General features: G+C 34.3%; 2 protein-coding genes across 4 annotated transcripts; one reads left to right on the forward strand and one right to left on the reverse strand.

Annotated features, from left to right (window-relative positions):
- The first annotated feature begins 3206 nt into the window (after positions 1-3206).
- On the forward strand, positions 3207-13583 carry pnpla4 (patatin-like phospholipase domain containing 4). Of its 3 annotated transcripts, none has more exons than XM_088913393.1 (7): positions 3230-3269; positions 5412-5596; positions 6145-6239; positions 8137-8272; positions 9120-9185; positions 12912-13064; positions 13311-13583. In XM_088913393.1, exons 2-7 carry the CDS (start codon positions 5417-5419, stop codon positions 13440-13442), a joined length of 762 nt encoding a protein of 253 aa, XP_088769519.1. In that variant the 5' UTR covers positions 3230-3269; positions 5412-5416; the 3' UTR covers positions 13443-13583. The 3 variants fall into 3 exon arrangements, with proteins under 3 accessions (XP_088769518.1, XP_088769519.1, XP_088769520.1); XM_088913394.1 differs by lacking the exon at positions 3230-3269 and adding an exon at positions 4322-4345; XM_088913392.1 differs by having other exon boundaries at positions 3207-5596.
- Positions 13584-14209: 626 nt separating this feature from the next.
- On the reverse strand, positions 14210-15845 carry LOC148836499 (cytotoxic T-lymphocyte protein 4-like). Its single transcript, XM_088913395.1, has 4 exons — positions 15714-15845; positions 15072-15428; positions 14537-14640; positions 14210-14434 (listed from the first exon to the last, which is right to left on the reverse strand). The coding sequence occupies exons 1-4, from the start codon at positions 15769-15771 to the stop codon at positions 14297-14299; spliced, it is 657 nt and encodes a 218-aa protein (XP_088769521.1). The 5' UTR covers positions 15772-15845; the 3' UTR covers positions 14210-14296.
- Between the last annotated feature and the right edge of the window lie 3963 nt (positions 15846-19808).

Consider the following 19808-nt stretch of genomic DNA (forward strand, 5'->3'; position numbering starts at 1 on the left):
ACCGAACATACCCATGGTGCAAAAGAGCTGGAACTTTTCACAAAAGAAAATTCTGTTAGTCTTAGGGCTCTGTGACCGGTGACACTATTTTTTCTTTATGCAGTTTAATGGGTAGTATGTTCCAATGAAATGCAGAGGATGAAAGGGAACTATCTTATCAAAATCCCTATTTTAATTCAGAACTCAACTTAAACTTTACCTGCTACAGGCAACAGTAGAACTGCACAGCAGAAAATAAATTATAATAAATGCTCTCTACTTTAGCTTCCTTGTCTGGCATAAAAGCAATATTGAAATTTTCTAGTGAAATCCAGTGGGGACACAGCAATCAACCTACCTGGGCTCACATTAATCTCCTAAAAGTTTATAGCTGTGATTTTTTAATAATAAATTAGTTGTCAGAAAGAGTCTTGTGAGTTGAACATGGCATTAATATTGTCTCTCCAGAGATAAGAATGAACATTTCAGTAATAGAGAGAGGCAGAATGTAAAATACAGACATTAAAGCTGACAGTAATGAATAAAAAAAAACTGTATGCACCACATCTCAGTGCTTTCTAATTCATTTTGACATCTAAGAATCAACTAGACCAGAAACAAAATCAGAAGAAGTAATGCAAAAAAACAAATTTTATTTCCCCCTTAAGATTTTACCATTACGCACATTAACCTCTATATCTCCCAAATACATTATATAAAAACTAATAAGACATGTTCATTAGAAAAGATTAGTTGTTTTTTTTATACCAGTCTATTTTAAAATGTGTTTAAAGGTGCTAAACATTATGGTATCTGGTATAGTTTTTTGTAACATCAGACACTGATGGTGTCAGGTGTTAGTCCGATCTTGACAATGTACAGGATGAAAGATGAATTGTGAAGAATGTCAGAAGAAGTTAAAAGTATATACTAAAAGGGCATTTTTTTGAGAGAGAGACTGCAGTTAAGAGTTCATTTCAATAAACTCTGTTTTCCGAGGCTTTTGTAAAATACATATTTCTTCAATGTATCTTTTGTGTATATATTCCTATATAACGTTTAGTTCTAGAGGGAAATGTAGATATTTTCTCATTGCACTACAACTGGATAAAAAAAAACGTTTCATTTATTTAAAGGAATGAGCAGTTGAGTAGCCAATTAGTTCTAAAACAGCAGGTTTGACATGGGAAATTGCAGCTGTCTATAAATCTACTGAGAAAACTATACACAAAAAACTGATCAAAATGAATGCATAACCATCTGCCTGTGCTTGTTATTCTGCATAATGCTGAGCATAAAGTGTAGTTATGTTTTTCATCAAATGTAACAAGAAGTACAAGATCAAAACCAGCCCATGTGGTAGTACTTCCCAGGCCCACTCCAGACAGAAATTCAAGAATCTCAGCACTTAGAAACTCTAGATAAGCATCTAGAGACAGAAGGCAGAGACAGAGCATCACATAGTGAATAAATGTCCCACGTTCATCCACTCTATTTAGAATCACACTGCAAAGTTGAAATAAAGTCTCTATAGATGCTTCTTATTTTGTATTTTGGACCTGGAGTTTTCCAAAAGCTATTCTGTTATATTTGACATAAGGCCGCTGTAAAACACAGCCCAGATAATTATGCACTGTTACACTATATTCTATATTCCTTATTATCCATGTGGTAAACTTCGGTTAGATTAGGCCTAGTATATCTATTCTTACGCTTATCATGTAACAAAAATAGCAAACTATTGCATTTCTGAGGTGGTTGTACAGTACATACTAGAATGTTTATCTCAACGTTGTAGGCATCATGGTTTATTGTGTGATGATTTTTCAGTACAGAATGATGTACAAAAAACATTATGTGAACAGGTTTGTGTACAATAAGTAAAACATTTTTGTACCATTCATGACATTTTACTAAGACTGAAATGTCCCACATACTATTCAGTTTTTCTTCTTATCTGTTAAAAATATTCAACTGAAAATATTAAACTGACTTTTTGGGGGCTTACGTCTTTATGTTTATGTTCTTCTTTGGCCTGTGTCCCATGGAATAAAACACTAGAGAAGAAAATCTCCGATAAATGTAAACGGAAGACTGCAAATGGCATTATCGTGTTGAAAAACTTCTTTGTCTCTTATTTGCATGCTGTTGTGTGGGTGGAAATGACATGCATCACAGAAAGGTGAAAAAACAGCCATACGCTTAAAAAAGAAAGCCACACAAATCACACTAATCTGTTCCTTATGAAAAGGAGCCTTTCAATCTCACCCCAAGGTCAAGGCAACCGTGATTGTGATGAAAAGCAAAAAAGTTTAAATGTTTCATTATGCAGATGCACTGTACTTGTATTTTCATCTCCACATTTCTAAGAAATGAATGCAAAAGCACAGACTCGCTGGATATGTCGTGCCACAAAGCATAAAGCACAAGAAAAGGCAACTAACATGCAAGCTCACCATAATTTGTTTTCCAGCAGATACCGCAGTTTAGCACAATACTGACATGCTCACACAACATCTGTTACAATAGAATGCGAAGCCTTTTTCCAGGCTTTAAGTAGATTTTCACCTAAAATGTCTAGAAAGTGCATGAAGGATTTGGTCTTTCTGGGGCTCATCAAGTGAAGCAGGGCTGTGAAGTTTTGCTGTGAGGTAAAGCTTCAGTAATAGTTTTTGAGTGAGAGTAGATAAAAGCTATTTTAGATCAATTATAAATTGCAATAAGTATAAAAGTGAATACCCAATGAATGGAAGTAAAATTGTACTGTAAATATTAACACAGTTTACTGTACGTAAAGTTATGCATGTTTTGCTTTAGAGGTCATGAAGTAGTACTCAAGACGATGTCATGCAATGGATATATTTTTAGTGTTAGAACTTTCTAATAACTGTAGATATGCAATCTTATAAGGACAGAGAATTTGTTGCTATGGCTGTGTATTATTACTGACAGCCTTTACAGGTCCATTCTGCATCATCAGCTGCAATCTACAGTATAAACTACCTGATAAATGTAAGTATTGGGAGAAATGCAAATGGCATTGGTGTGTTTTAAACAAAGAAACGGGAAATATAAACAAGGAACCCTGCAATGGTTTTATTAATTGCATTGAAAAAGAAGAGAATGGGTGAGCAGAGACAGCGGTTGACCTAAGACTACTTAACATGCATTCGAAAGTGTTTACTCCTCTTTTTGTCCTGCTGTGTCCTTCTCGCTTGCCGTAAGCAAGTAATGCAGTTCTTTGGTTTGTGGCAGAGAGAAAGGCGAGGTTTGGAGCGGTGGTTAAATCTGTGAGGAAACAAAAAGTAAAACTACAGTATTGCTTAAATACGGTGTGACAGTAAAGGGTAGCTTATCTTTTAAAGTGTTATACTGTACATAACTAAGGTTATTCAGTTAGTGCAGGTATACCAAGCTAATCTTCTTTTGTTTTGGTTCAGTAATTTGAAGAAGCGTCCGAAGTTCATCGTTAAACTTTACAGGAGGATTTGCCATATGCCGCCAGGAAAACATATTATTTTCTAGGAAAGATAAATATAAGAGCGACTTTTATTGGGCTAAAAAGTAAAAAAAATGTGCAAATGCACGGATAACACACATGCGATTTCTTAGTATTGATTTACGACGAATAAACAAGTATACAGAGATCTTTTGTAGCAGCGACAAAAAATCCTTAGAACTTAAATCTAAGGTACAGACGTTTGTGTCCACTTTGTAACCTTCCTCGATGGTACAAAAACAAGAGTTTCCACAATTTTAAATTATCCATTTTAGCACCTAATCGTATAAGTTCAGTTGAAACAGCAGTTGCAAATACAAAAATACAAAATATTCTCTGAGGCTTTTTTTTTACACTTGCATCTGGTATTTATTTTGTATGCATTAAAATGTACTACTTAAAATCATTTAGCCACAGAGTGGTGTTAAATTGAATTAATTAAAATGTTACGTTGTGATAAAATTCAGCTAGGAAGCTTTTATCTTGAGCTTGGATTTTTGTGATTTCAACTGTACTTGAACATGTTTTCATTCGCTTTTGGGTTTTAAATATGCAAAATAGAAGAATTTAAAATTAAAGCACTGGTTTCCTGGTCCTGATCTTTGTTTTAAACTAAGTGTTACCGACCCAAATACAAAATTAATCTCGTTGTGTTCGTTCATTTAATTATGCTGAGAGATCAATTAAGTACAAACCACTTTTTCAGTGTTGCATTAAAAGTTGTCCATTGACTGTTCTACGTCTTAAGTGAACGTCTGTATATAGAAACGCTAATACCGTAGCATTTGGTGAATCATTATGCCACACTTAAATAGTTAAGGACGGTGTCGTATAACATAATGTACTGTATATGGTGAATCCGATATTGTAAGTGGTTGTGATTATTAATTGTTAAATTGCAATTATTTAAAGACTTCATATTGTGTTCTAGTGTCTAACTTGAAACTGCACTACGTTCTTGACGATTATGTTATCTTGACTGTTAACAGTACGGTTGCAGTTTTTTTGCGCAAGACTTGCTACTAAGGAAGTGTCAGACGGACATGTTTTTGTCTTAAATCTTGTATACTGTCTGTGCCACTTGCCCTCATTTTGACCGCGTAGGAAGTTTACGGAAATAAATATTTTAATGTCTTTTGCTCTCTTTGATAGTAAAAAAATGAGTGGGAACATAACGCTTTATATGACTGTACTAGTATTAGTGTTAGATACTGAAAAAGCAGAGTAACCAGTCATAAGTTACTGTTATTAGTTTGAATATAATATGTCACGAAAGGATAGCTACTGAAAGTGAGCATGATAGAAAAGCAAACATGATCTAGAAATGTTTTTATTGTAAAGATGCACTTAATTTTTAGATGAATTACTGTCTAAAGACTTGCTTTCAGATGTAGCAGTGCATTAAGATGTGATTTTATTCCCTTTTTTATGAGCAGAGGACTAGCTCTGTTGCTGTGTTTTTGTGTTTGCATGATGAACTCTCAAGGCTGCTGCTAAACATTGTGGTCCAGGTTATGTAATTGTCAGATTGCAGATTATTACAGAATCAGACTACAGAATTCAGCTAGCTCGAAGACTCCACAGCTAAAAACGTTGTTTCGCCTTTGTGTTTTTCAGCGTGGAATTAACCTGTGCGTGTTACTATATCGACATATTATCAAGTTTTAATCCTTTGGATATTAATCCACTGTTTTCACTTAGATGGGAGGATGAATGTTAAACTTTACGAATAAAAGAACAAGTGATTGAAAATACTACAAGTTGTTTTCTGCGTTTTATCACTTGTGCTACACATGTATGAATTATTTATATGGTAATATGAAAATGTATACTAGATTGTACAGTACAGTATATCATTGTTTCCATGTGTTGTTGAAATTATGTGAAAATCTATTTTTGAGGGCCAATAATATATATTTTTTTTCACTTTTAGCCAAAATGACTCTCTTGAACCTATCTTTTGCTGCTTGTGGGTTTCTGGGAATATACCATCTTGGGGTTGCCTGTGCTCTTCAGAGACATGGACACAAGCTGCTGAGATCAGTGAAAGCTTTTGCTGGGGCGTCAGCAGGTGCTCTTGTAGCCACAGTGCTGGTAACTGGGCCAGACAAAATTGAGGTACAGTACCTGTGAAATGAAAATGGGGAAAAAATCAAATGTTTTTATGTGTGTGTGAAGAAACATATTGTGCCACTGAAATAAGATTAAAATTACTGTAGCAATCTGAGGGACCATACAGGGAGCACAGTACTGCTGATTTCATTATTATTGTATATTGGGAGGGTACTACTGTTAATTTCTGGCTTTATGCAGATAGCCTATGGGAAGCTCAATCTATTTGAGCATGAACTGTAACAACACAAATATCTAAAACCCTGAAAGGTACTGATAAACTCAACCTAGCAGAATATGTCCTGACCTCTAGGTGGACCAAAGACACAAGTGGAAACAGATATTTAAATTATTTTAGAACAGATATAAGAAAGCACATAGGGTTTCAGGCGTCAAAATCCCCACACATTATCAGGCAGATTATCAGGAATTCTTTAACAAAATGGCTGGACAAGATCTTTTAGCTTATGGACAATAATCTATAACCAATCAAATGAGAAAAATAGGGGTCACCCCATTCACCAGCTGTTTCTTATGTTCTTTTTTGTTGCTAGCATTGCAAAGAATTTACTTACAGTTTTGCAGAAGAGGTCCGCAGACAGAGACTAGGAGCGATGACCCCAGGATATGATTTCATGCAAAAACTGAGGTACTGCATTTATTTGTAGTCTGTAATGTGACTTTTTAAAAAAAATTCTGCCTGTTTTATAGTGGGGGGAGTAGTTCTTTGTAATTTTGATTGTAAATGTATGTACTGTAAGTTCTAGAGTGGAAACCCCAATTGCTATATTTGACCAATATTATTGCATTGAGCTTTTTATTAATTTCATTTGCTCGTGGGTGTGTTACTGGTAGGGTAATTAGTCTCAAATAAGTGAACTCTAGTCTCCAATCTTCACATCCTAAAACTGAATACAGGCAAATTCTGGGCATTCCGTAAATGTAATATTTTCATTTGTATAGTATTTTTCATACCAAAGTATGCAAAAATATTTCACAAATTGGATGACTGCATCCATCACTGAAGTACAGCACCCACCTGGGTGAGACTAAGCAGGTGTTATGTGACAGAAGAGCCACTAGACAGTTGATCAGATGGAGAAGGGAGAAGTTACTTCAGCAGTTGAATTAAGGAGGCCAGATTGTATAAGTGTAAATTACGGTTTACCTTGGAAACCAGGGTTAACACTCCTGTTCTGGGCAATGTCTTTTCTGAGGAATGGTAAATCCTATAGCACAGTGTCCCCTCTCACCACACTGGCACATTGGGTTGAAAAATCTGGTCCATTGGGAAGAGCACCTATAGGACTAATACCATTTCCCCCATAGTTAGTTTCCCATCCCAGTACTAATCAGGGCCAGGCTTGCTTAGCTTCTGCGATTTAGTCTGCACATCAGTGACTCCACTGTTTAAAATAGGGGAAATAAGTTAAAAAGTCCAGGGCATCTGAGTTTTGAAACTGATTGAGTATGTGTTTAGATCCACCACTATAGTCAAGATTAAAAAATGCATACAGTATGTCAGTTTGTTTCTCAAGAGTGGCACTTTTATAAAGTTAACAAAGATTGACTAATAAGTGATCAAAATTTGATTTGTTTTAACAATATTTTAGTCATGGACAAATTTAAGTATTTTATAGAGTGACTGTTCACTAGAAGAACCCTCTCAAGTTTTTTCACGGTTTCCATGTAGAAATGGAAATGGTATACTCAAGTATTTCAAAGGAAATTTAAGAGGGAGGTAAATGGTGTTAACCACATTGCTTGTTGAAATTTTTTCAAATACTTTTTTTGGTCAAAGACTGGATCAGATCAAGACTTGAACAGAACAGTAAAATTCATTGACCTTATCAGACCAAATAATACAAAATATATGTAATGTTTGTGCAGAAAAAGGTAATGAATGATTGATGGCATCTCCCATTGGTAGAAATAATGTTTTTTTGTTTCCAGATGCATTATGCATATCGTTCTTGGCTGTCTGAGCACAATTCATAAGATAATGTGCTTGTAAATTAACCTCATCTGCATACTGTAAGAGTCTAGTGAAAAATTGACCAATGAAAATCCCATTTGATACTCTTTCAAATGCCATGTACTGTTTTTGGCTAGCTTTTTCTAGCTGTGAAATTGTAGCTCCCATAAATATTCTACTTATGACAGATTTTGTCAAGGGAGTATATCTAATTACTTTGTTAATTTTATAATTTGTATGTCCTTCCTGGAGGCCAAGAAAAAAAAACACTTAAAAGTTTAGTTTTTGTTTTGTGACACCATATTAGCTTACTTGAAAATAATGTTTGATCTCAAGCTATATTTAATGAATCTGTTCTTTAATTTGAAGTGTATTATTCTATTACACTGTGTACTTGTTGGAATGTGCTTCAAAACGCAAAAAGTAAAAAATAAATCAAGTCCTCTGTTGATTTGAGCAAGCTGGTTTCTTGCCAATTTAGAAAGCCCAGCTATCTGTCTGTTAAAATATTTACGAAACAGAGGTATTAATAATTAAGAATGAAAAATGAGTATCATTTCCTTTTCTCCAGGGAAGGGATGGAGCAGATTCTGCCTCCAAATGCTCATGAGATTGCTGGGAATTGCCTCCATGTATCAATCACACATTCCAAAACTGGAAAAAATTGCATCGTCTCGAGCTTTGCCTCCAGGGAAGAACTAATTAAGGTATCCAACAAATGTGCAGTACTTTCAACTCAAAGAAATATGAGGCTCCAATTAAATGCAGATCAGCACATTTATAAAAATGCAACTCAATGAAATACATCTTGGTAATTGTGTTATATGCAAGGTGCAAATAAGTCTGTTCACCATCACTTTGGTGTACACATGTAAACACAATTATAAATATATACAAACAATTGAATGTTAACAGTGGGGAAAAATAAATTATAAATACTGTTCAGAGGTTAGAGGGTCCAGTATTGTAACACGGATTCTTTTTTTCATTTTGATAATGTGTGTGTTTAGGCCTTAATAACATAAAGCTGTACAGGAAATGAACATGCATTTTATGTATCCTTTCCTGCATCTGTGAAATTCAGTTTTTTTAATAATCGAAAGCATATAATGAACTGTTAATGAACAGTACTGATGGGTCTGTGTCCAAACATTTTGTCCTTCTGAACAGAATGCATTTTAGTAGGATTTGTAATTTTGAATTGTATTAAACACAATGTGTCTGTTAAAGCCATATTACAGTACATTGCAGATAATAATGTGAACTTTTCTCTATTAAGACCAGGCCTATAAAATAGTGAAGCTACCATACACCAATTTCACCTTCGTCAGTTTGAACTTACTCCATCTACACAAGCAAAAGTGCTTTATGTCAAGTCCAGGTCCTATTGTCCGTACAGATAAATGCACTAAAAAGCACTTTATATGCAGCATTTCCAATCACAACCTTTCGCTTTTAATTAGCATTTAAAATGTCATCTTAATTGGAGATGTACCTCAGCCTCCAGGATATAATAGCCTCACTTTTAACTCCTGTTCTCTGTTTGTTCTGAAGGTCCTTTTAGCCAGCAGCTTTGTGCCTGTTTACGCTGGGATTAATGCTGTGGAATACAAAGGAGAGGTAAGGGCTCTTTCAGAACCGGTGCAGCTCAGTTGCATATCTAGGCCCTTCTCAGTTTTGTGCCATACAGTTGTAGTTGTCAATAACTGTCAATTTATACATCTTATTTTTTAAATCATTTTTGACATGAGTGCTCTCTTAACGGTATTTTTTTTTAAACTGTAAAACTATGCAGGTTTTTACAAGGAAAAGCAAAGTATTGATGATTTTGGGGCCTTTAAATACACCAGCACTGTTGAATCAATTTTTCTTATCATGTTATGGAAATATCGCAGGTTTCACAGGTCAAAGTGAAAAACATACAGTAACTGTGGTTAAGCTCAGTTTGAAATCTGCATGGCTTTCCAGGGATGTATCGATGCAAATTTACCATGAATAGGCTATGACACGTATTGTTTAAGATTAAGATATCGTATAAGATTTTGACTTACAGATCAATCACAAATTACCAGTACAGGTTTCCAAGGTAAAGCCAAGAGGTCCCTATTCAAAATAAGTGTATTCTTAGTTTAAATCTCAAAGTATAATGTATAAGAATTTTAAAGTGGAAAGTGTTTTATTAAAATCTGTAGCAAAATAAATTCATTGACTTCATAACATTTTTTTATGAATTTCGAATTGAGCACAAAATTGTGAACTTTGTGAAAGTATTGTTGCCATGTTGTTGCACACTCTTGGTCTAACCACGGGCGAGAGCACACGTTCCCGCTAATTGCAACGTGATGTGGCCCTTCCTGCTCACTAGTCACTGTAATGACTAATGTAATGTGATGTGCAAGCAAATAAGTACATGTGGTACAGCAGACATTTCACCACAGAAATGTTTGAATGTGATCTGCATGCAGAGCTAACAAGTAAATAGTATTTGTCGGCAAAACTGTCTTAGAATGGATAGAAATGTTTCTATTGCATTAAAAGATGTATTCAGAAGCCTGCTTCTTTATAATGTAATAGGGCCGCAAATTTAGTCTATTTTGTGATGTAAATTGTAGGTTTTACAAGTTACTATGTGCATTTTACTGTTATTGTGATTTGAAATGCACTCATCCGTGCAGATTCTTTCATAATCATGATAAATACTGTAAGCTTTTCTAGCTGTTCTTTTAGATATAATGAGTATCAAAAGATAATTTTATTACCCTGTGCATGCTTATTCTTAGAAAACCATCTACCTTTGACTGACCATGATTCCATTGAGTGACTTTGAATGTTGCTTGAATACTAAATCACCTCTCTCATGAAAGAGCAGATTGGGCTCTGTGATGAGGTGAGGTATCCTGTTGAATTCCTGGTGAAAATCAAGGGGAGTAACATAAGAAGGAACTCATAGGCCCTGCTTATCAAGAGAGCAGTTCCTTTGTGTCTTTGGTGTGTGGGACACTGGCATCAGGTGGGCTCGCAGGCCATTGTAACTGTGTCATCTTTAGTGATGAACCAAGGTTTGATGTTGATCACCTAGATGTAGGAAGTTGTGGCACAGACGTGCAAAATGGTCTGGACAGCAGACCAGTTGCTAGGGGAGTCCAAGTGTGATGGTCTGAAAGTGGCTGGTGGCTGGAGAACTCCGCTAGTATTCAGTGATATTAACCTGAATGTATGGTGTTACATTGATTAAGTCCTGGGACCACACTTGTCACCCTTCCTAAAGGGTGACAAGTGATCTAATCACATTTAAGGCTGCTTGTGTAATGATGGCATCCTTACAAAATAAGAATGTGATAGTTGGAAGTCCCACTCGCCAGCCATGAGGTGCACCTCACATATGTGGGATGAACTGGGGTAAAATGTGGCACTTAGCGCTTAGAGACCAGTGAACAGGCTCTAAAAGAGAAATGAGACTTTCACAGTAGAGGTACTGTTGATGACTAAAGTTAATCAATGAATGTACCCGTGCATTTTCTGTTCAATGAAATGTCAGTACAACAGCTACAAAATGGATTGTTTTCCTGTTTATAAGTTTATCAGTGAATTTGAACTGACATTAAAATTAATTTGTTTCAGTCATAAATGATATGTTTCTTTTGAAACTAATCACAGAGATTGTAAACAAATGCTGCCTAACCCTGTTTATTTGTGGTTTCATTTTTTGGATAGGCAGCCAAATCCTTTTTTGGTGAAACATTAAAAATTCATACTGTATGTTTCAAGTCACTTATTTCTTTTTCAAATATATATTGTTTGTCAGAGGCTTACCTTCAAAAATCCCAGACATGAAATCTGTTTGCATTTTAACAGAAGAAAGTTCTGTATTGTACTTTGTGCATTTTGTTTCAATCTAGATGAAGTGTCAGAAAAATCCAGTAAGAAGTGCCAATATTTTAAAACTGAAGGACAACTCACTTTAGTCCTCCAAGTGTAAAAAAGAAGGCATGATACTTGCTAATATTCATGTGTTAAGTATTTGTGTCAAATTACTTTTCACAAATGGTGCTTTGTACAGCAGATGTTACATACAGTAAGAGTACAGTATAACAAACAAATGATAATAAAGTTATTTAACCGTGAGACAAATCTTGACCTCTGCGTCACCCTTTTAGATCACAGCCCCAGCCTTTCTCCAGCTAATACATTTTGCAGCTGTGCTGGGCTGTGTCATTTCAGATAACAGCTCCAAAAGAACACAAAGCTGTGCAGGACTGTGAAAATCTGTCCTACAAGAGCACAACCACTGTGTGAAGTAGAAAATGTAGAAAATACGTGATGCAGAAAACAAATGCTGTGTGCAATGGCACTACTGTACAGATTTCATTGGAAGATTGTAAAACGCACTTTTGCATATTATGGTGCTAAATTTCACATTGGCAATGTCTAGAATATAAACACAAACACAAAAACACAAATTAAAATGCATTTTCTAATAGATTATGTTTGCATATATTTTCTTATGAGACAGGGCTTGATGTCTCTAATCATGCACAAAATAAACACCTCAGAACCTTACAGATCACAGAGCAGACAGCGCCTGTGGGCTTTGTGTTCAACAGTTTTATAAAACTTATTAGTCAGTCATCCATAGCTGCTTACACAGTAAGTTACAGGTCAACTGCATAGAAGTACCTCAGTAGAAAAAGAAGATGTAAACAGTGTGCACAAGACAGTCATTCACAAATTAACATAAATTATTAGTTTATTTATATATTTGTTTTCCCTAAGGTAGACAGTACCCCTAATCAATTTTAAAACTGACCTGCATTTTTTTAAGTACCCTACAGTATATCCACTTCACATTACCAGTTTGTTTAAATATGTGCTTTTTGTTTCTGTACCATGTGTTCATTTGTATTGTTTATTAAAATTTCTAGTTAGTAGTAATCCTTAGTAATCTGCCAGTACATAACCATAATTATTCATTTGTACTATTATTCATATAATTAATGATCTAAGAAGTAAAAATTGCACTATTGTAAATAGTAGACTTTTATTTTCTTTTTCTTTGCAATATGCTTGATTGTGCATCAGTAAATTACAAATGAGCCTGATGGTTTTCTTACTGATTTCTTTTGCAATATTCAAACAGAAAACTAAAAAATGACTTTGTTGTCAGACTGTATGCCACTGAGGTCTATGACTTTTTGACCTCTTGTTTTCAAAATCTTTCAGCATGTGATTTGTAAAGCATTTCGGTGGTCAATTTAAGAATTGAGTCTGAAAAAAAAATATCTTCTGAACTTTGAAATGCATTTCGAAATTTCATATTAAATGAAACTTCTATTTTTCTTTTCACAGAAGTGGATAGATGGGGGAATCACAAACAGTGTTCCAATTCTTCCAGAAGGCCGTACTATTCTGATTTCTCCTTTTAGTGGTCAACTCGATATCTGTCCAGAGCATGACGGACTTTTGAATTTTTGTATCAAAGTAATGAACCAGAATATTATGGTGAGTGTTTGAAACATCTTTTCTGTACTGTAATGTTTTAAGAGAGCCATTTTTTCTTTTGTCAACAGATTTTGATCTTCGTTTTTAATTAATCAATAACCTGGTCAACTGTGTGTAGTTTATTGTTTAATGTGTGTTTGCTAGCTCGTAAAATAGATGGTAACATCCTGAAAATGTTAATTGATATTTTTCTTTACAACTTCTTTAAGTTGTAAAGTACTTAAGTACTTATTTATTATTTTATAGCTGTCAAAGGATAATTTCATAAGACTCAATCAAGCCTTGTTTCCACCAGAGCAGAAGAAAATGGAAAAGCTGTGTCAAAATGGATACAACGATGCTGTGAGGTTTCTCAGAAAAGAAAATTGGTTTCATTAACTTATAATTTTAGAAATATAGGCATAAACATTATGGAAGGGAATACCCCATTCCACATTTTTCCACTAACATGTATTTCCTCTGTATAAATGTTTTCTTTGTTTAACTGTTGTAAATTATATTTTGCACTCAAAAGCAAAATGGCAGTACTGTTCTCTGTGGAACAATGCACTTTTCTGTTTGCTGGATGAATGTCTTGTGGTCATAAATTATATTGTCACCAAGCATACAGCATAGTAAGAATATTATAATGTTATGCATATGTAGTGTAGTTGTGACTATTTTGATTTGAATCTTGAAACAGTTGTAAGAAAAACTTCCCTGATGTATTTTACTTTGATAGTAAGTGAAATTAGATTCATCTTCAGTATAAAAAAGACAGGAATATGGTAATGTCAAATTTTCTCTTTTTTGAAATTATTTACAAAATAATTGCAATTTTTGTCAGCAATGTTTTTACATTTCACAAAAGATAAAGAAGGATACATTTAATATACTGCCTTGAAGATGTGGTAAAACTAGGAAACAGCCTAAATTTTCCCATGTTACGTTTTGTGCTACTTGAGCAAAATATTTCTTATACATTTTTAACAAATGAGGTACAGTAAAAATAAGCTGCTTTTATAGTTACAATACTTGAATAATTTCTACAAAATGAAATGTTTTTTTTGCATTAAACAGCTGTAATTATGTAGAACTGCAAAGGTTAATAAATTTAATTTTACTTACAACACATCTTACTGTTTAACCCCCTACATACTGTCTCTGTACTGTACTGCACAAGTACTGTCTTTTCTATATTTTCACACAGCCTGTTGATTTGAAGTCCCACAGTTAATACCACCTATTCTGTTTTAACAGGCAGGTTGGCTTCTTAAAAATGTCATATCTTCGTACTCTTGATTGATGGTGGCAAAAGGTTCCATCTTTTTTTCACTCTTTCTTTGTTCTTTATTTGTTATATGCTTGGCTCTGCCCAGACATTTCCTTACCTATGGAGTACAAAATGAAAATCATTAATTGTATTTATTTTGTTTTATAATCTAATAATTGTGCATTACATTTCTTAGAATCATGCCATTAAAGTTTCTTACCAGCATAAACATTACAGCAAATAGCAATGTACAGGAGGTTGCAGACAAAGCTATTAAAATGTACTTCCACCAGTAGCTTTTCTGATCTTTGCATTCCTCCTTATCTGCAAAGAGTACAAATAGATGCAACCAAAAATGTTTGTACTATGTAAGAAAAACATTATTTTCTGGGAGAGTGATTTCTTTATCTTAATTATTGTTTTATTAAAATAAGACAATTTTGACTTTTAAGGAGCTATGTCTCAAACGTATTCTGCTACAAAGTTTTCTTAATAGAAACAGAAAAATATGTATAGGATTAGAATTGTTATTTTAATTACGTAAATTACGTATTATGAAATTTCTAGTAGAAAAATGGTCATTTATCAAGCATTAGCTGTATGAAAATCTAGAATTCCTGAAACAAATTCCTGAATACAATGTAAGCGCTTTGAGAAGCCACCTTTAAAGGTGCTATATAAAATAAAGTTTATTATTATATTATTCACGTGAGTGCAAGTGAACGATGGGAGAAAATTGCCTTAATTTATCTTACCATATACTTTCAGCACTGTTCCCTTTCCTGTAACTTTTACAGGTGGAGGTTGAATTAACAGAACTTCACAGAAGTATGTACCAGTGTAATTTGGCTGAATGTCTTCTATGACAAGAACTGAAAAACCCTTGGAGAAGTTGCCATGTAAATGAATATTTGAACTGTACTGAACAAGACGTGCGTTGTCTTTTGCAAAGGTGTATTGATGGGCATCACTCTGATGATGCCAGGACACATCTATTACTAGAGGATTAGCTACCACATAGTTGAACTCGCATATGAAGGCAACACTTCCACCAGGGAAACTTGTAATCTTCTGTGGATGCTGCCTTGCAGTTATTTGTGATTCAGTGGCCACTGAAAAAGGAAAAGCAAGAGTGTAAAAGACTACAGTCCAACAGTGTGAATTAGTGTTCACACTTCACTAACAGGAAGCAGTATTACAGTCTCAGAACTAGAATTTAAATCCCTGCAAGTAAAGTACTAGAAGGTTTTTGTGCTAATTGCTATTGCCAAAAGTGATATTTATATAATTGATATATTGTTACACTGTCTAGATTGTAGGAACTAATACGAACTACCTGGCAATTAAAAAAGGGTATTAAAAGGCAATTCATTAATATTATTTAAAAATGTACTTACCCATTAGCGACTCACCTATGATTCCTGGTATGAACATTAGTTTCAGTAAATGAAACATGTTTCGCTTGTGTGTATCTGAAATTGTTGTATATTCTGCTCGGTATACCAGAAAACAATGTTGAATGTGCTAGGGAGGGTTTGATGCCACAAAGATATATAGTACCCTTTGCACTTGTGGTTTACTTATAAAAGCAGCTTCCTTCCTGACAGAATATGCAGTTCACGCAAAATAACAATAATCTTGAATAAACCAGCAACTACTATACAGTATAAGCATTTTATTGAGTAAGCAAAATGTTTTGCCAACTTTACTTCTCAGCCTAAAAACAGCTTACCATAGAACACTTAATCAAGATGATTTGAAAATAAAATTATGATTATAGGGAAAGTTTTTGGCTTCTGTTAATGCTGTAATTTCACAGTTGAAAATATACCTTCATCATTGATGTATGGATTGGGACAACCTCCTAAGAACAGAGTTTTACTGGAGCACAAAGCAAGGAATATATAAGTTTTTAAAGCTACATAAAGGCATGTCATGACTTGAGTTTAAATTAAATGCATTCATAAAGTTAAAAAAAAATCAATTTTGAATCAATGGATCTGGAAGAGTCCATAAGAAATAGCAGTTAAATTACACTTGCTGTGCGTAAAATATGGTTCTGATTCCACTATGTTAGCAAATGAAACAAGGCAATTTGCAGAAGTAAAAAAAAACCTGCTCATACAGCCTTAGAGAAATCCTTTATATACTTTCAGGAATAAAACATTTGGTAAATTATGAAAAGGACTTTGCAGCTACTTTAAATACTACTGAAGTGTTTTGTAGTAAGAGATGATCTACTACACTATTCTTGATCTGATGACAATCTGGTGGCTGGTGACTGTAATGCTGATATAAAGTATTAGAGCGTATAGTTACAAAAAGGAGTTACAAAAATAGAAAAATACAGAAATAGACGAGTGGGTTAATGAGCATTTAGAATAAAGTTCTGTATTCTCTGCCACAGCATTGGTGAAAGTAATAAATCAGGCACATTTGGGTTAAACAAATACCTGTTAATAATGACACAACGCAACATAAACATACAGTACAACATATAATTTACGCTATTTACAAACAAGGCGTCTCGAAGGCCAACTTCCTGACCAACAAGAAAATCAGCCCAAGAATAGAGATAAACCTGCCTTCTGTACCTAACAGAATACAAGCTAGAGTTTAATCTCTATATATATAAACCCAGATGCTACAAGATAAATGGGAATCTATCTCCCTGTTCTAAAAATGCATCCAATGACCAGGAAAGACTGTTTTTAACCTATGGATTTAACCTACGGATTTTCTATACATGAAAACAGCATTTCCTTAAAATAACAAAATGGCAGGTTATCTTGCAAAGAGTCAAATACTTAACTTGAGTCTGGTTTTAAAGGCTGATCAGTGCCTTTTGCCTGGCACTGTCTCTTCTCTACTTCTCTAGTGTCTTGTCCTTTTTCTGGTTTTTATCCTCTGGTCTTCAATTGTTAATATCAATCATTTACCCTGAACTTAATTAACCAAGGTAAATCAGACAATTCCTATGATCAGTGTGTCTTAGACCCTCTTCCACTCAGCCAATACCTCTGCTCCTTTTTTCCTTTGAAGCTCCCGAGAACTACAAATGTTGATATTTGACCACTGTCCCTATATTCCGGAGACACCTCAATAGTTACTTCTAATAACCATAACAGTATTAAAACGATTACACATAATTATTCACCAAGGTCTTCCTGTCTAGACTGATATGTAGGTGGATACATAGATGTTCAAAAGCATATACTCATTTTGAAAGAACTATAGAGCAGATTTTATTATCTTAAGGGAGCAAACCTGCATGACACATTTCTGTGTATAAAGTGCACAGTAGTCTATGACTATAGATTTACTCATTTGTTCATGACTAATATGAAAGCAGAAACTGGTTATATGAAATACGTTTAATAACACATTTATAGATTGTAAAAAATATTTGAATTTTTTGTCCTAATTTCTTCTGTTCCAAGTCTTTCTGATACTTCAAGTTGGGCGTATAAATTAGTCTCCTGTATTTCTGTTACAAAAAGTTTAAGCTGCACCTTTTTGGTTCACTGCAAAGTTAAGTAAAGATACAGACATGCAGAAAATATTTGTCTTTGCAGATATGTTGGTATATATTCTCTGAAGGCAGTGGAGGAAGTGTTCAGCTTTCTAAGTCAATATGTACTGTACATCTTCAGGGTTTTTTTTAAAGCTGCCTTACAGAAACATCTGTGGAGATGTACAAAAACTCTTCCTGTGAAAGTCTTTTATAGTACAATGTTACGAAATCCTGCAAGATTATGATCAAAATAATTTAAACATAAACTTGCTTGATAATTGCAAAATTATAATTTTAAGTACTAAAACATACATCTTTTACAGGAGTTGCCTCTGATGCATCTAAAAAGGTCCAAATTGCATTATAGACTGTGCATGGTTTTGTAACTTGAAACAACCAAAAACAAATACATTAATTTAATTTGTGAGTTTAGTATATAATAAGGTTTTCCTATCCTGTGGTAAAGAAGAGAATACGAAATCTTGACTCTGCCACCTCATGTTTGAGGTGACAGTCTCCTCTGCAAAATGTAATCAGAATCAGACTGTATTTAGAAGTGTCTCATCGAATTTGTTGAGTGTACTATTTTTCCTGGATACGTGCTTTTTACTTCTACCTTGTAGTAGGTTGTGTGATTACACATACGAAGAAAGTGCGTTCTTCCTATCAATTTTTCTTGTGCGTTGACACTAAACACTGCACAGATACAGTAGTACTCTAAGGGCTGTTAGTTTTCAGAGTTCATTTTCCAACTGCTAACTTCTTTTAAAAAGTAATTCATGAGGAATAAACTATAAGAAAATGTGTTATTGGGGAGTTGTGAATAAGAAGCTTTGATTTAACCCACTTGGCTGTGGCCATCTCCTTGTGTCTCCCTAAGGACTTGGAGCCTCCCAGCATACTGGCAAGAGTTTCAGTGTAGTTGGTGAAATTGTGGAGAAAAGGGTTCATCAGCTGTTCACCTCACATAATGGTAGTCCCACAATAAGGTAAATAAAATACAATTTGTCTCACTTTCTTTTCACTGAAAAACAGAAAATTGTACAATTCAGTCTTTTTTTTCCATCTAAGGACACTAAAAACAAAAGACTGTTTCAAGAGCTCTGCTCCAGTATTTTCAGGCACCATTGACCAGTACCAGATTTCATACCCAGAAAAGTCCTTTTCTTTACTATACTGCAGATCAATTTCTTTGCCTCTCAAGGGCACACTGCCCATATTATATCTTCATCTTTTGCCAGAAAAGGAGAATAGTTACTAATATCGGATCTATTCAGTACTGTCAAAATCTTTATCTTTGAAAGTCTAAGTCTGTCCTGAAAGTTTGGATCTTTTTTTTTGAAGGACATTGTAAGCAAAATGAGCTGTTAATTCCATTTGACTTATCCAATTTCAAAGAGCAGCTGAAATAAAATTGCATTCTCATTTGAGGTCTCATTTCATCCATGAAGATTTCAGAAGTTCTCATTTACATTTTATTCCAGGACTCACATTTTAGTTTTCAAAAGAAATTGATATTGAATGAAGTCAGAGGGAGAGGGATAAATATACCAAAGGTTGAAAACAATACAAAATAGGGCACCTTTAAAGAAGAGTAGAGTTTGGGTGTGGTATACTGTATGGACATCCAAGGGAAATGACTATAATGCAGATTACCCTTATTTATGATATGCTTACTCTGGTTCTTATTTTCTTTGTAATTCTTTAATTTTAATCTAGTGGGTTTTTTTTACTGTAATTGTTTTTAAAGCTCATACCCACCAAAAAAACTTACAATGTGCAAGAACTAGACTACTTTGTTTTTGTATTACCAGAAATAGTCTATCCTGTTTATAAGGATTTGCTAGAAAGGTGCCCTTTTTCAGTGTCAGTATCAAAAAGTATGACCTCACTTGGTGGAGTCTAGGACCACACACTCCTGGAAAGATAAACACACGGACAATATACTGTAGCAGTATCTTTTCTACTGCAATTCCAG

Source organism: Atractosteus spatula, chromosome 4 (assembly GCF_055471065.1).
Source record: "Atractosteus spatula isolate fAtrSpa1 chromosome 4, fAtrSpa1.hap1, whole genome shotgun sequence".
In the NCBI taxonomy this organism is placed as follows: domain Eukaryota; kingdom Metazoa; phylum Chordata; class Actinopteri; order Semionotiformes; family Lepisosteidae; genus Atractosteus; species Atractosteus spatula.